Here is a 16370-nt window from a genome sequence, read left to right as displayed (position 1 = left end):
GAGTTTATTCTAAAAACATTCATGACACCATTTGGGAGAACACACATGGTCAAGAAGCTGACACCAAGTGACAATCCCCTGATAGAGGAGGTGAGCAGTTGGTGTCCTCACTTCCCACAGTGAAAAATGTTTCACTTGTCCTGTTACTGTGATACTCCTTTTTGTGACATCTGCCCGAGTAGTCAGCTACAGTCAGCTGAGAAGGTGAATGTAACAGAGTATGTATGAAAGGCTGTGTTGGCTCCACGCACCCATAATTAGTGTCACCTGGCATTCACTGAAGTGATACAACACTACCCTTAATTTAAACCCCTCAATCCTGTTGTACAAAAGCTCCCTCTTGTAGACTAGGGGAATGGGGAAGGTTGCTAAAGGTAAACATCTGGGATGAAATTTATCTACTGGGGCTAAAGCTACGAACTACAAGAGAAAAGTCCATGTGTGCAGGAGAAATGTGGGACAAGATAGGTGAATCAAGCATTCAGGTGTTCCCACTGGCAGGGAAGTCCATTTTAATTAATTTCAAGACCCAGAGTTTCAGACATGGATTATTCCGAGTGCCTTTAGAATACTTAGTCAATAGAAAATGACAATGTGTTCATTGTTCAATACTGACATGTTCATGATGTGCATTCTTTATACTGACACCTCTTGTGTGGCTCTCGTGCCTCAAAAATTGAGAGAAACTGGTATTTCCTGGAGGGAACAGATGTGTTATGACCAGTAGTTCATAAAGATGATCACATGAAATTATGGGACAATAAAACGCTTTCCTTAGTAATAGATCCCGGCTACAGAAGTTGATGGGATCACCTTTTTCTCCTTTCCTATTAGAAAAAATTAGGCGAGGGGAAATCTATTAAGCATAAGCCAGCCAGTTGCGATGCAGCATTCTTGGTGGAAGTACTCAGCTGTCTCCTGAACGGCAACACCCACCGGTTTCTGGGCCGTGGATGTGTCCGCAGAATTCCCTTTTTCCGCTCTCCGCCTCCCAGCACGCCCCGCTCCTCCGCCGGCCTACAATTCCCAGCATGGCTCGCTCCCGGCGCCGGCCTACAACTCCCGGCATGCCCCGCTCCCGGGGCGACTCCCCGCTTGGCTCTGCGCAGCGCCGGACTACAGCTCCCGGCAGGCGCCGCGGCGGCAGGAATACATCACCCAGGCGGCGCCGCGTCGCCGCTCCGCGCATGCGCCGCCGAGGGCTGGGCTGTTGCTCCCTCACGGGCGGCTGCGGCGGGTCCTCGCCATGGAGTCCTACGATGTGATAGCGAACCAGCCCGTCGTGATAGACAACGTGAGTGCGGGCGGCCGCGCGTCCCGGGAGCGGGGAGGGCCCGCAATCCCTTTGTCATCGGGGTGGCCGCGCCCCGCCCGCCGCCGCCGCCGCCCCCCCACATCGGCCGGCTCGGCCGCCGCCTCCGGTCCTCTCACGGCGCCATACGGCGTCCTCGGGGGGCGGGGCCGCTCCGCGTCGGCGAGTCGCGATTGGCTGGGGCGACTGGCAGTCACCTGCAGCGGGGCCGCTGCCCCGCGCTGGGGGGGCGCAGCCCCCGCTGCCGCCAAGCTGCCGCTGGTTGGGAGGGGCGGCGCGTCCCCATTGGCTGAGATAGCTGTCAGTCAGCGGGGCAGCCCTCCGCTACCTGCTGGAGCGGGGCGGGACCGTCGCCAGAGCACCTGCGCTCATTGGCAGCTGCCGCTGTCAGTCAGGCGGGGCTTCCCAGTCCCGCCCCACCCCTCTTTGTGCCGGGGGGACAATGGGGGTGCCGGGCCAGGCCATGGCCACACTCCCAGCATGCTGTGGGGCCGGCCTTGGCCAGGGTTCCAGCGTGCTCCTGGCAGGCCGTGGATGCACCCCCGGCAAGCTCTGGGGGTGCTGGCGCTTCCCTGGGCCCATGCAGGACATGGAGCTCTCCAGCCAGGCACCCCTCGCAGGCCCAGCGAGACAGAAGCCTTGACCTCTTGTACTGCCCCTCCTCCAGCGCATCCAGCGCAGTGCTCACAGCAAGGCAGTGCCGTTCCCAAGGCATGGATTCCCGTGCCTTGGAATGCCACTGCTGACGGATCTGTGCCCAGGGTTGCATCAGCGTAGTGTGGTGGTGCAGATGGCTGCTCCAATGTGCTGATGCTGCTCATTAGCACAAAGCAGACCTTCAGTCTGTGTGTGTAATAGCTCTGCGGGAGATGAATGACAGTGATTCCGTGCCTCTTTGAGATACTTCTGGATACAGTTCTGATTTGCCCCATCCATGCTGCCCTCCCAGGAGGAGGGACCATCCAGGAAGGAATGGGAGGGCCTGTCTTGGACAGAGCCTCCTTCAGTGTACTGAGTCACAAACCCGTTCTCCTCCCTTCTGACCTCTATCGCCAGTGATTGAGATTCTGTTGTTTTGAAGAGTCAGTACTGTGCTCCATTCTTCTTCCACACGCTTAATTTCTCCTGAATTTTTTTGCCATATGAATTTGATTTCTTGGCCTGGCACTTCTCAGCCTATTGCTTTAACTCTCCATAAGGTGAATAATTGTAGGTCTCAGATAAAGGTGGTTATTCTTTTGACTTTTTCTTTATTATGAATCCTAAGTTCCTCTCTACATCTTGAGCTCTCTGATACAGTTTTGGCTTTGTTTATTTCCCTGGAATTTTATAGCAGAGGGATTTGGGTTAGACATTGAAGGAAAGCATCTATTAGAAAATGAGAGTAAGCAGTAAAATTGACTATGTTGAGAAAAACATGTATCTTCTTTATTGAAGATGTTAAAAAAAGCATTAGGTTGATTGTTTTTAGGAATGCCTGTATCAGCACTGATCCTGCTGCATTGTTGAGTGATTAGCTAAACAATAAATTTATCTCTAGGTGTTCTGGCACTGTGAGGATCACTTTGTTGAGCTACTAATATACTATACTATAGTAGCAGCCTATATTTAATTTCAGCTTGTCCTTTTGTTATTTAGTGCAGTGATTGCTGCCTCTGCCTCGGACCTGAAGGAGGGCTCATGTGCCAGCAGCTGATTCTGTGTCTTTTTTCATTTTATCAGCTGGTCTTATAAAAGCTGATTCTTGTTCTTGCTTCTCTGATAAATGAGTTTCCCCCCTTCCCCTCCCTGTACAAGAAGCAGAATGGAGCAGTTGTTGCAGCATCTGCCTGGAACGCTGGCAGGCTGTGGGCCAAGGAGGCTCGTGGTGACACTGCAGTTTTCACTCTTTGGAGTTCAGGCAGGATGGGAAGTGGAGCTGCACAGAGCAGGTACCACTCTTGCCACTGCTGTTCCATTACTGCTTTTCTGCAGAGAGCTGCGGCACCTTTTGAAGGCTGAATGTTATCCTGTCTCACATGCCTGTGTGGGAAGGGGGAAGTGAGATACTGAGCTGGTGAGAGCCAGACCCCTCCAGTCCCAGCCCTGCTCTAGAATCTCAGTGTGTTCCAAAAGGACATGAAGTTCTGTAGCTAAAAAATTAGCAGAGAGGGTTTTTTTTTCTCTTACAGCACATTGCTCTTAGCTGTATGTTTTCAGCAGGGAGAGCTTTGTAATGTACAGTGGGAGGTTGGAGCTGTACCTCAGCACAACTTTATACTCTCATTGTCTAATTTTTAAGAGTTGTATTCCCATCTGCAGTCCAACAAGCTCTCTCTGAATGGTCTGGGGGCCCTGCTGAACACAATGCACGTGTCAGTACTCCAGCTGTGGCCTAAGTCAGTGCAAATTTCTTGACCTCCATGGAACATGGAATTATCTCTTGTTTGCCTTGTAGTCTAAGTGGTGGCATTTTATATAGCTGAGCTGTCAGCAAGGGCTGTTGTGTCTTTAGTTTCTTCTTGATCTTATAAATTCTGTATCAAATAAAACAGTTTCACAACAATATGAAATGTGCACTCTCCATAGAAAGTGCTACATGGAAGATTGATTGGTGATTTCCATTTAAATTTGAGTCCTAAATGCACCAAGATGAATGAATCCATAACCAATTGGCCACAGAGCTAGTAGATGAGCTATGTTCAGGGATGAGGTATGTTCAGTTCCTTCATGATACTCACAAGAATTTTTAATGAATTTATCTTTCTTGACTTCTACATTTTTCTTGTAGTTTTTCTTCTTTTATTCTTTTGCTCTGATTGATTAAAAAAAAAAAAGATAAACTGCTGCCAGATAAAATGGAATGAAAATCCAGCCAGGATAGTTACTGGTGAAAGTATATAAATTTTTCAATTTGTTTTAAAGTTTTAATAAATCAGAGTTTGTAACAGAAGAGAAGGTGCATGTGTTTATGCTTATTTGAAACAAAGATGAAAAAACAGGTCTTTAAACCTTCTGAATCAGAGTTCTTTCAAAATGTAAACATTTTCCTCTCATTGCATAGGAATCTCAAACTGGTCTATAATAAACAGATTTACTCAGTGTGCACATATCTTCAAAGAAGTAAAATGTTTTCAAGAAAAATTGAATGGGTCAGAAAGTGCAGGCAGGTCTTTGTAGTGCAGAGATATCAACCAGCTGTTCTTGGTCTGCTCCCAGGCCCTTGGAAGCACACTTGTGTTGAAGCCCCATCCCACATTCAAAGCAGTCCTTTGTCTTTGACTCCAGGCTGGAGTTCTGAACTCCCAACACATTTGGTTAACTTTGAACTTCAGTATGTAAATCTGAAAATACAGAACTTGCTGGGAATCTCACCAGGACACGCTACGCAATTTTTTGGCCTGACATAAGGAAGTTTTAATCTCTAAGTTAAAATAGGAGCATCATTGTTCTCCTGAAACCAGTTCCCTGCAGCAGAATGTGCTAGCAACAAGACTGTTCATAATCCTGAACAAAATATTCACTAAGTGCAATATTCTAATTTGGTTACATTATTTTACTGCATTTCATTCAATTATTTTTCTGCAAGACTTGCCACAGGATGGTATTCTTTCCCAGGCAGAGAGTTGTTTATAAACTATGATAAGAAAAATCAAAATAGTGGTTTTGGTTTGTTCCTTGTTTCACTTTGAAGGGAATTGCCAGAAGAGAGTCTGTGTCAAGGGAAGTCTTTTTAACACTTCACCTGCCACTTTGTCACACTGACATCAGTTAGTGCAGACCTTGGGATGCACCTGGAGCTGAGTCCCTGTGTGGAAAGGAAGTAGTTAGTCCTGCCCAGTTGGCAGCTTGGGCGTGCTCCTGGAGCCAGCCTGGCTGCAGGTGTTTATCAGGAGACAAGGATTCAAGCAATCTGCCTTTCATATGCTTTATAAATAGCTGTGTCTGGTTTGCAGAGTATTCCTGACACTCCTCTCCCACAGATGTGTCCTGGCAAATCTGACTCTGGTGCTTTAGAGGCAGGAGTGTCCTGGCTCTGGTGGCAGAGTGCACACTCTGTGCAGAGCCTGACATCCCTGCTGATGGAAGTAGTTTGGCAGCAAACGCTGGACTGTGAACAGGAGAGGCTGGGGCCACCCCACATTCCTTTCTGCTGAGCCTGCTCTGGCTGGTAACCTCTGGCACTGGGAAGGCAGCATTGGAAACCACTGCAGACAGGGCTTGCTTGTCAGAGGCCTGAGCAACTCATCTGGCCCCAGCCTCAAAGCAAAAGTGGTGGTGCTGACCCATGCAGAGGTGGTGAGAAGTGGAAAGCTATGGAGGAGCTGTGTTGCTGCTCATTTTAAAATGCAGTGGGGTAGCCAAAATATCTTTTTGGCCTCCAAACCAGAGCATTCCTACTGCAGAGCCCTTGAGAGTGAACAGGCACTTGACAGGTCACAGCTTTCAGTGCAAGCTCACACATACTTTGCTCCCACCATGGGGCTGAGCAGAACTGTTCCTTGTTCTGCAGGAGAGCTCGTGCCCATGGTAGGCTGGGATTACCAGTGAAACGGCTTATCTGAGGAGATCCTATGAAAATCCACTCCTTAGCAAAACTTGGGTGTTCCTGCAAGCTGCTCATTGTTTCAAGATGTCATTCCCTTGTGCAGGGAGAGGAAATGGAGGAGGGGAAGGAGTCAGCACAGTACCAAGTTGATGATGGTGTTCCAGGATGCTTCCGCACAGGGAGTGAGAGCGGTGGGGCCAGATGCCCGGCACTGACTCCCTGCCAGGGCCTTGCTGTGGCTGGTTTTACCCACCCTGTGTTTGCTGCTTTGAATGTTGCAGGAGGCTCTTGGATCTGTGCCTTCCTGACTGCCATCTCTCATCTCTTCTTTGACTCCTCTGAACAAGCTCTGTCCTATCAGCTGTGCTTCCTGCCCCCAGCCTTTCCCCTTGCAGTGTAACTGGAATGTTTGTCCTTTCCCAGTCACAGTCTGGGTTGGTTTCCAGTGTCTTTTCTGACCACACTTGTGCCTCCTTAGCGTTAGCTAGTTCATCCACCGTCTGATCATCTTTTCCCTATTTCTTTTCCAGTCTGTTTCTCACAATTCTTTGCTACTTCCTTCTCTGACTTTATCTGCCCTCCCTCCATCTTTTCCAAATCTCCTTCTGAGAGGCCTGTAGCCTTCATTCTTCCAGTGCCTCCTGAAGCTGGCAGAGTTCAGTTGTTCTTGCTGGGCTTTCTGGAGTGTTCTCCTCCCCGCAAAGAGGAGGAACACTCCACAAATAGACACCTGTGGAGTGTGGGTTTAGCTTCCTGCACCCCTCATGTAACCCTGGCTAGAAAAATACTCGTCCATACAGGGTGTTTGGGTGTGTGCAGAGCAGTACCAGGGTGCTTGGGATGGTTGTGCCCTGTGAGATGTCACTGCCAGACAAGGTGCCGGTCACTCTCTCCAACAGCCAAGCTGGCACTTCCCATCCCCAAGCAGCCTGGAGAGCCAGTCCCTTGGGAGCTTTATTCCTAGTAGAAAGGAGAGCATCTGGCAGTCCTGATGTACTTTGCTGCTCCTCTAAAACTTGTGAAGATGATGGAATGAGTGCTAAGCTGATGTATTTGTCTCTTGCTTCCACAGGGCTCGGGTGTGATTAAAGCAGGTTTTGCGGGCGATCAAATACCAAAATACTGCTTTCCTAACTAGTAAGTATTCTGCTGGTCTTGGCAGCTTCTTAGTACTGTGTACCAATTCTTTGGTATGTAGAGGGGAAGAATTGCCCAGTTTTATGAATGGAAAAACGAGTTATTTTTTTCTGCCTGCTGCAGAGAAGCATCAGGGAGATGAGAGCTCCACTGTTAAATATTTTGAGAATTTTGGGTACACACACACACATCATAAAAGATGACATCACTTTGTCAGGCTCAACACACAACCAAAGCTGTAGGATCCTTTAATCTTCACAAATGAAGAAAAGGACCTGGAAAAAGTAAAATTTGGCATAAGAAGTGTGAAGACCTTTGTATTTTCTCAGTGTGTGGTATAATGTCTTGATTCCTGCCAGACTTTTTTGTGAGTTTTCTAAGAGTTTTGCCAGGATGAAGACAGCTGGAACAGGAACTCTGAACAGTCACTGGCCTTTATTTTCAGTGTGGTGGGTTTTTAGTGAGTAGTTTTGTGTTCTGAGCAATATGTTCTGTATGGGATGGTGGGTCATGGGACACAAATGTCTAATCTGAGAAGTCTGCTTGAGGTCTGGCAGCACATGTGGGTCCAACACCTCAGACAATTGCTCAGTCTAGCCATGTTCATCCCAGGCACTGTTGAAACAGGTGAGTCCTGAATAGTCAGTGAAAATATGGCCAGACTCAGCTGGTTTATGTCCAGCCAGTTCAGAACTGTCTACAGTCTGTCCCCTTCACCTCTGATTTCTGAGATTAGCTCAGAGCAAACCTGGGTCTGTTTGCACCTGGTAGCACCCCCAGTCTCACCCACTGTGAAAGTTCTGGTTAGGACAGAGAGAAGCACAAAGTATGCAATCCTTGGGTGCATCTGAGCTCTTTGTAGAAGCATTTACTGTGTTGTCTCTGTTCTAGTGTGGGCAGACCAAAGCATGTTCGTGTCATGGCTGGTGCTTTAGAAGGGGACATTTTCATTGGTCCAAAGGCAGAGGTAAGAGCACCTGTACACTGCACTTGTCCATGTATCTCAGTGTGCTGCTGTAAGGGGGGATGTGGCAGCTGGGCTGTGGTTCTTTGGTATTGTGTAGGTCCAAAGAGTAGAACAGATTGTCACTTGCATGTGTGTCCAAGGTGGAATGTGAAGCTAATGTCAGCCAATCTGCTGACACAGGCCTTTGATATATCTCTTTTTCTTTTTAGACTACTTTTAGCTCTATATGGTTACATACTTTTGACTGGGAGCTTTAGAAATGGACCCTGCTCAATTGCTGTGTATCTCCCTGTTGTGGGCAGGAAGCTTCTCTCCACAGTCCTGCTTCTGTCAGCATGTAGTCAGTTGTGTGGTCACATTTCTTGTGAGCCCTTCAAACTGCATTCCCCAGTAACATCCTATTATGGTTTTTTTTATGTCATGGCTGATCTGGTAGTACAAAGATACCGTATGATAGGTGTCTGTGTTTGTTGACTTTAAAAGTGTTTTGATGGAATATGCTCTGCCAGTGTCAGATGTAGACATTCCTGCTTGTATGAAAAGGCCTTGTCTAGGCTTGGCTTCTCTGGGAGAGACGTTTGTGATGAATGTTCAGGTTTTGTCCTGTATGCCATAGATAAGTTATCTTTTAGTGGAATCAAAGCTGTAGGTGAGTCTCACAGTAAGTCACAGTGCTCAGAAGTGGGATTGTTGGAAGCTCTGATGCTCTCTTGTTCTTCCTGTTTGCTCAGGAGCACAGAGGTCTTCTTGCGATCCGATACCCAATGGAGCATGGCATAGTGAAGGACTGGAATGACATGGAGCGCATCTGGCAGTACGTGTATTCTAAAGACCAGCTCCAGACTTTCTCAGAAGAGGTGAGAGACCACGTTATGTAAAGGCACAGGCATCATTCAGTGTGTGTAACACCAGGAGCCTTGGAACTTGGAAAGATTTGGGACTTTTCCTTTGGCCTTCTTTCTGAATGTGTGTCTGTTGCTAAATTAGGTTCTTTCACGTCTCAGGAGATACTGCACAAGAAGTGTCCAAGCAGAATTCTTCTCCAGATCTGATGGTCTGGCCTAACTGAAAATCTGCCTTTCACATTTGCTATTCACACTCTCTCTAATGATTCTACTCTTGGCCAAGTGTTTCTGACTTTTCCTGTTCTGCCTGCACATCAGGCATATCCACTCAGCAGTGACATGAGTTGAAGTGAGGAAGGAGAAAACCACAGTCCTGTGGTCTGGAAGGATCACACCAAAAAATTATTAAATCTCTGAGAGCAATCTAAGTTGTGGAGTAGGAATATTTCTGTCTGCCTGCACTGAAAGACCATATGCCTTCACCCTTTCTTAGGGTGTGTATTTTGGCTTATCTGGCTGATTTTTCTCACTGAGAGTCATCCTACTTCTCCTTCATGGGTCAGAGTTACTCACAGAGGAACTTCCTAACACTTCTTCATAACTAAACCAGAACCCTGCTGGTCTTCCAACCTAGTAGAGATTATTCAATCTAATACAGCTCAGCTGAAATTACTCCTTTGTACCTGCGCTCTTGTACCAGTGGTTCCTAAAATGAATAAATAAGCAGAAACATTTAGGAACCCACCACTACTGCCTCCTGGTTACTGCAGCACAGCTCCTTCTTCTCTTTCCCAGCATCCTGTGCTGCTGACAGAAGCACCCCTAAACCCACGCAAGAACAGAGAGCGTGCTGCTGAGGTGTTTTTTGAGACCTTCAATGTGCCAGCACTGTTCATCTCCATGCAAGCTGTGCTTAGCCTGTAAGTGTCTTTCATCTTTGATTTGTGTTTGTGGAATGTTGCCATGAAATCCATTCTACAAAAAAATCATGGAAGACCTCACTGATGTCTTCCCCGATTTTTCATGCAAGAACTGAAACTCAATTTATGTAATAAAGAGTTTACAGGACATTTGCTGAACTGCCAACAGAACTTGCATTTTGAGGGGTTTTTAGGCCCTGTTTTATATGAAATCTTTGCTTCCTGAGTTGAGTGTGGATGTGCTGCTTGTCTGGGCTCACTTTGAGTTGCTTGTTCTGACTTGAGCCTTTGTCCCTTGGTAGCTACGCGACCGGCAGGACCACGGGAGTGGTGCTGGACTCTGGGGATGGCGTCACCCACGCGGTTCCCATCTATGAAGGCTTTGCCATGCCTCACTCCATCATGCGCATCGACATCGCTGGCCGGGACGTCTCCCGCTTCCTGCGCCTCTATCTCCGGAAGGAAGGCTACGACTTCCACACAACCTCTGAGTTTGAGATTGTCAAGACCATCAAGGAGGTGATGCCCTGCCTTGTTTCTGTGTTTGTCCAAGAGGGGATTTCTTCTCAAGGGAAGTTGTGGCTTGTAAAATCTGGTGGGAAGTTTCAGCCTACCTAGCTCTGCACCTAAACCCATTGGTAGAGGGAGTCCAGGGCCACTAAGATGATTAAAGGACTCTTACATGTGGAAAGGCAGGGAGAGCTTGGACTGTTGAGCCACAAAAAAGGTTTGGGGAGAGTCTCGTTGATGTATATAAATGTCTGAAGGGAGGGTGCAGAGAAAACAGAGCCAGACTCATTTCAGTGATGTCCAGTGACAGGACAAGATACACGAACTGAAGCACAGGAGGTTCTGTCTGAACATTAACTTTCTTTAGCGTGAGGGTGACCAAGTGCTGGCACAGTTTGTCTAGAGGGTTGTGGAGTCTCTATCCTTGGTAATATCACCTGGATGTGGTCCTGGACAGCCTGCTTTATGGGACCCTGCATAGACAAGATCATTTGCAAGAGGTCATTTGCAACCTCAGCTGTCCCACATTCTGAGAGAGTTATAGTCAAAATCACATTAATCCCTGTTGAGAGGCTGTTAACATGGAGATGAAGATGGGCTGGTGGTTCAGAATTAAGTTTTGCATTTACCTGTGCTGCAGTTTTTCAGGGTCTGATGATGGCTTTCAGTAGTATTTGCTTCCCTTCATGGAGTAAAATCCATGGCAGCTAGGGATCACAAGTGGGATATTGCAATGTAGTTTGCCTGTTGTGAACCTTAAAGTTCTTTTCTCCAGCACATAATACTGTTGAAATCAGTCTCCCTGAAGGGATATGTGGATTTTGATTATTAGTAAGAAAAACATTTTATCAGAGGCATTTGGGTTTACCCATCTCATCTCTTTCTCCTTGACTCTGTTTCCTCTCCAGCGTGCCTGCTACCTGTCAATAAACCCCCAGAAGGATGAGACTCTGGAGACTGAGAAGGCTCAGTACTACCTGCCAGATGGAAGCACTATTGAGGTTTGTAAAGACCACTCTTAGAGAATTCCTGATGTGAGGCACAGGGTTTCCAGAAAAGCTCCGCAGTGATGGGAAATTTCATGCAGTGTTAGGTGGGAGGGGATAATTTTAAAAGACCATAACTCATCCTAGGCTGTTGACTGGGCACTAGAATCTTTAGGGAAAGAAAACTTTACTAGAAACCTCACAACTTCTGCTAGAAGTCCTGGGTAAGGATGCAGTGTAACAATGGGGACTTTGAGCTGTTTGAGAGCAGGCTCTGATCTAACAAACTTTATGCAGGTCAGGTATGGAGTGTGAGTAGGTGTCAGCTCACTAAATCCATCAGTGGTTTTATATACAGTGCCTTTTGTCCTGCCTAGAATTGTCTCCTGTGCATTAACAGTTGACATGAAGAATTAGGAATACTCCTTAGAAGACTCAGCCCAGTATAGAATGGTTGAAAGAGAGGAAATACAGGTTTTACCTCCACTACCAGGGCTGAATTTGCTCCCTTTATGCCAGACCTGCCGTATGGGGCTGAACAAGTTTCTTCATCTCTTTCATCTGCAAATTGGAAATGGTGCCCTTTGTAGGGGTTGTAGTTCAGACTGGCATTCACTTGGTATCTAGTGATGCAAAATGAATGTTCAGGAAGTTCCATTACTCTGAAGCTTCACCTAAGAAAGGCAGGCCCATCTGTAGGTAGTGAAGAAAGCCACACTGTTCTCTTCCCTGTGTCCTAACTTCTGCTCTTGCAGATTGGCCCTGCCCGTTTCCGAGCCCCAGAGCTCCTGTTCCGGCCGGACCTGATAGGGGAGGAATGTGAAGGACTTCACGAAGTGCTCGTTTTTGCCATTCAGAAGTCAGACATGGATCTGAGGCGAACACTGTTCTCCAACATTGTGCTGTCTGGAGGCTCCACACTTTTCAAAGGTTCCTGCTTTTCCTCTTTCAGTGTGCTGTGACATACCTGATCTCGCTTCAGATCACCCAGTTTGTCCTCTGGGGTGAGGGCTGTGTAAATTCTGCTCTATCAGGGCATTTACTTTCTAATTTTCTGAGTCCTAGTCATACCCTGCTGGGTAATGCAGGACGCCTGCCCTCGTACATCACTTTCTGGACTTTGAAGTATTTTCCTGTTTTTCTCCAATCAATACCTGTAGAAGGACTGAATAGCTGTGTTTATTCCTGCTGCTGTAGCTCATGATATCTGAGACTAGATACCAAAAAGGACTCTTCCATCTTCTAAGGTTTCTTTAGGTCTCTGATATGTGAGAGTTCAGTGGTCCTAGTCCTATATGAGTGTCAGCAGAAAGGTTTCAACCCATCTCCTCGGGGCTCAGTTGGTGCTTGCTGACCTAAAGATACCCTCTGCCAGAACCCATCAGTCTGTTATCCACTGGTTGACATCTCCAAATAGATCCAGTCTTCCCATTCAACCCCCTGTACAAATGGGCTGGACACAGGAAGAATGCCTAGGGAAGGAGGAGGTCCTAGCTAAAAACCTTGTTTGCTTGACTCAGGTTGCTGCTGAGGAGTAGAGCCCATTGTGCCAGTGTTTGAGCTCTCAGTGAGACAAAGTCCTGTTATGTCATTGTCTGTATTCTGTGCCTCCCCAGGCTGGACTCTGTGTAAGATATGGAATGGGGTATTTATATAGGACTGCATAGGCCATGTCCACATTGTTAGTGGATGGAACTTGGGATTTTGCTGAGGTGCTCACACTGCACATTTTCTGTCTCGTGTAGGCTTTGGTGACAGGCTGTTGAGCGAAGTGAAGAAACTGGCTCCGAAGGACGTCAAAATAAGGGTAAGAGCCATCTCTTTTGGGTTTGTCACTTACCAAGTGTGTTGGTCTGTGACCTTGAAAGAACCTCTCTCAGACTGCAGCTGCCATTTACTTCAAATCAGAAATGCCTTTCCTGAGACACTCACATGCCCAACAGCATTTGCTGTTGGCGATGAAAATCAGTTTGGTTTCATCACTGAGAAGGTGGCTCCTCTGACATGACCCCTGTCCAGGATTCTGGACCAGAGTGATTGTTTTGGAGGCACTGCCAGGTGTCTTTCTGTTGGGAGAGATCACATCCGTGTCAGGTGCTAGCTGGCGTGCAGTGTGGGCAGTGCGCTAGGATGAGCAGACTGAAGCTTGGGGAGGTACAGACTGATTCTCTCTCTCTTCCAGATATCGGCTCCTCAGGAGAGATTGTATTCCACGTGGATTGGGTATGTATGTGCTGCACAGCAACACATTTTGCTGTGGGATTGGGCTGGGGAGGCACAGCCCAGTAGCTCTCATGTTGTTATCCCAGCTGGTGCTGTGCATCAGGGTGGTTGTGTTACTCAGCTGGGCAATGCTTGCTGTGTTCTTGAAGCAGCAGTGGGAGGGGGCAGGTGGTGCCAGGCTCTGTAGTACTGGCACATTTGAGGATTGTGGGAGAGGGAGTGACTGTCCAGAGAATGTATCTGTCATGTGTAACTGAGCACCTTACTGTCATGGGGAAGTGTCACAAAAGAAACAGCCCATCTCTGCAGAGACACTATGAAAGTGCCCCCAGCATTTTCCTTTAACCTGTAACATGCCTGTCTCTCTGTAGTGGCTCTATCCTGGCCTCTCTGGACACCTTTAAGAAAATGTGGGTTTCGAAAAAGGAATATGAAGAAGATGGAGCTCGTGCCATCCACCGAAAAACCTTCTAGCCCTGGGACCTGTCCTCAGTCTCCTCCGAAGACTCACTTAAACTCGCTTTTCTGAGTCCGAGTGTCTGAGAGCTGCCTGTGTGTGTGTGTGTGCGCCAGCATGCCCCGATGTCACTGAGCAAAGACGACAGCAGCAGGAGGGTTGTATTAGTACTACTAACTTCTTTTTTGTTTTGTTTGATTTTTTTTTTAATGGAAAGGAGAAAATACCAATCTACATTTCTCCAAAATGGCCCATTCCTTTTTCATTTCAGTCCCTTATTTTCTGTATCACAGTCACATCTGTCATTGTAAAACAAGCAAAAACAAAGGGAACAGCTTATAGAAACTGCCTGGCAAGCCAGAAGGGAGCCAACCACTGCAGACTGCTCGTGCAGGCTTTAGTCAGCCTGACTGCAATGCCTGGATTGTCTGGAAACACATAGCTGAGGCCCCATAGCTACTTCCTTCTTCAGCGGTGTCTTCACCATCAGTAAGTTTTTGAAGTTGTTTTTAATATATTTTTTATTAAGAGAAAGCACATTCTCAGCAGTTAAGTCCATTTGCCCCCACTGTTTTGGTGTGTGAGTGTGTGTATGAGTGTGTAACTTCTTAGCCTGATGTGGGGTCTGCACCACAGCTGGAGAAGTTGGCGATAGGACTTAGTTTGTATTGCATGGAGTAGAACAAAGCAAATCTAATCAGCTATCATTGTACTAGACGGTTATTCTCTCGTACCTTGTTTTAAAAACCTTTTCTCCTCTGGAAGCAAGTACCCTGGAATGGGCGTGAAGGCACTTGTGTGTTCCCCCTCAACCTGCCAAGATTTACAGTGCTGACTTCTTGTGTTCTTTGTAAGAGTCGAGGCTGTTTCCCTCCTTCCTGCCATGTCAGGGCAAAGGGAGCATGTATTCACAGCCAGGCATGACTCTTGTGTACTTTATCCATTCTGGGGCAAAATAATAATTGAGAAGGTGCATTGTAATGTAAGAATTGTTTTATTTATTGAAATGTCTGAGGATCTCTCAAATACTGACCACAGCACCTGGGAATTACGCTTTGGGTCTTCTTTGAGCACCTGTTGCCCAGCTGCCTGCTGCTCGATGTTCGCACTGCGCACAGCACCTGCACTTAGTGGAAAGGCCAGCCCTGCACCACCCTGTCCCTGCTCCCTGGGGACTCGCTGGTCACTGGGAATGCACCAGGGGAGGGGACAGCAAAGCGCTGGGAGGCCGTGTGGGTGGCATGTGTGTGAGCAGGAAGTTTTCCTGCTGGCCGTGTTCTGCACTGCAGTGCCTTTCTGCTCACCTGCTGGCTGCTTTGCTTGTACTACTCTAACAGCCCTGGGCAGCCTGCAGACCTGCTTGTGTTGGGGCATGCCACTGTTCCGGTTTTACTTGTGCATTATTCGGTGCTCTCTTTTTTTCCTATTAGTTTTCTGCAGAACATGGCAGTAGCAATGGAGCTGGACTTGGTGGCAGTTCCTCCCCGTTTCTCTCTTTTCTGTTCTTTGCCACACATCACCTTTGGGTCACTCTCAGGTGCAGAGATGGGGTAAGAGCTGGAGGATTGCCACAGAGGTGAGGGAAAGGCCAGTGCACTGCCCCAGCTGAGATAAACATTAAGCAGCAGCCAGTTGCCACTGCAGGAACCACGTTCTTGGGGCTCACCCCTGGGTTTAGAGAGGCTGTAGGCAGGTGCATAGGGTGGTCTCTCCCAGCTGAGGCTAGGCTGCTTGTTCCCCTCGCCCCATCGGAGCAGACTGTTTTTTAAGCAAGAACCTGTCAGAAAAGAGCCATCAATGCTCAGCCTTCTGCTGGGAAACTGGTTGTGTTCTTGCTGATTTGCTGCAGCACACAGAGGGGAATTCCAGCAAATTCCTCTCCGTTCCATTACTGTGTGCCCCAGGCAGTGCTCTCCATCCCCCCAGCCCCTCCGCTGGCCTTGCAGCAGCAGTGCTCCATTTTGTAACCTGCAGTGACTGGGCAGGACGGTGCTGTCTCCAATCTAGCATTTGTTTGGTCTGCCTGACTGTTCCCTCGCACACTGTCCAAACCATGTTGCCTGGTGGTGCCCAGCATACTTAAATAAAGTCATTCATATACAACACTCAAGCCTCCTGGCCTCCTCTCCCCACATTTGCAATTTCAAGGAGGTAACTTGTGTTCTCTTGCCTGTGCAGAATTGTTGCTGGCCAGACTGCAAGAAGACACCATCTTTGGTCCAGGATTGCATTCCTGGTCTGGCTTTTATGGGAGGAGATTCCTGGGCTGCAGCCGTGGTGTCTGCATCTACTCTCCTTTACATGTGTTATCCCTGAATCTTCTGTCACTGCAGACAGGTGAAAGGGTGGAAGAGGGCACCCTGGGCTGAGAAAGGGTGATGCCACTGCTGTTGTGAGAAGAGCTGGTGCCAGCCCAGGTGTTTGCAGAGATAGCAGTGAGTAGTTCTCACAGGGAAGGTGGCACAGTGCACAGTGCCCAGTGCTA

General features: G+C 47.8%; 1 protein-coding gene across 1 annotated transcript; it reads left to right on the top strand.

The window, feature by feature from the left end:
• Nucleotides 1-1200: 1200 nt before the first annotated feature.
• ACTR1A (actin related protein 1A) lies at nt 1201-15990 on the top strand. Its single transcript, XM_058028782.1, has 11 exons — nt 1201-1294; nt 6913-6977; nt 7869-7944; nt 8676-8801; nt 9585-9709; nt 10012-10228; nt 11128-11220; nt 11961-12135; nt 12951-13012; nt 13388-13428; nt 13800-15990. Exons 1-11 carry the CDS (start codon nt 1247-1249, stop codon nt 13900-13902), a joined length of 1131 nt encoding a protein of 376 aa, XP_057884765.1. The 5' UTR covers nt 1201-1246; the 3' UTR covers nt 13903-15990.
• Nucleotides 15991-16370: the final 380 nt, after the last annotated feature.

Source organism: Melospiza georgiana, chromosome 8 (assembly GCF_028018845.1).
Source record: "Melospiza georgiana isolate bMelGeo1 chromosome 8, bMelGeo1.pri, whole genome shotgun sequence".
NCBI lineage: Eukaryota > Metazoa > Chordata > Aves > Passeriformes > Passerellidae > Melospiza > Melospiza georgiana.
This window is presented reverse-complemented; position numbering and strand designations above follow the sequence as displayed.

What these genes read in the sequence shown, in the direction of transcription:
- ACTR1A (XM_058028782.1), top strand. Translation starts at nt 1,247, where the DNA reads ATGGAGTCCTACGATGTGATAGCGAACCAGCCCGTCGTGATAGACAAC. An exon ending in AGGCTCCACACTTTTCAAAG is followed by an intron (nt 12,136 to 12,950) that starts GTTCCTGCTTTT and finishes TGTCTCGTGTAG; the next exon opens with GCTTTGGTGACAGGCTGTTG. An exon ending in CGAAGGACGTCAAAATAAGG is followed by an intron (nt 13,013 to 13,387) that starts GTAAGAGCCATC and finishes TCTCTCTTCCAG; the next exon opens with ATATCGGCTCCTCAGGAGAG.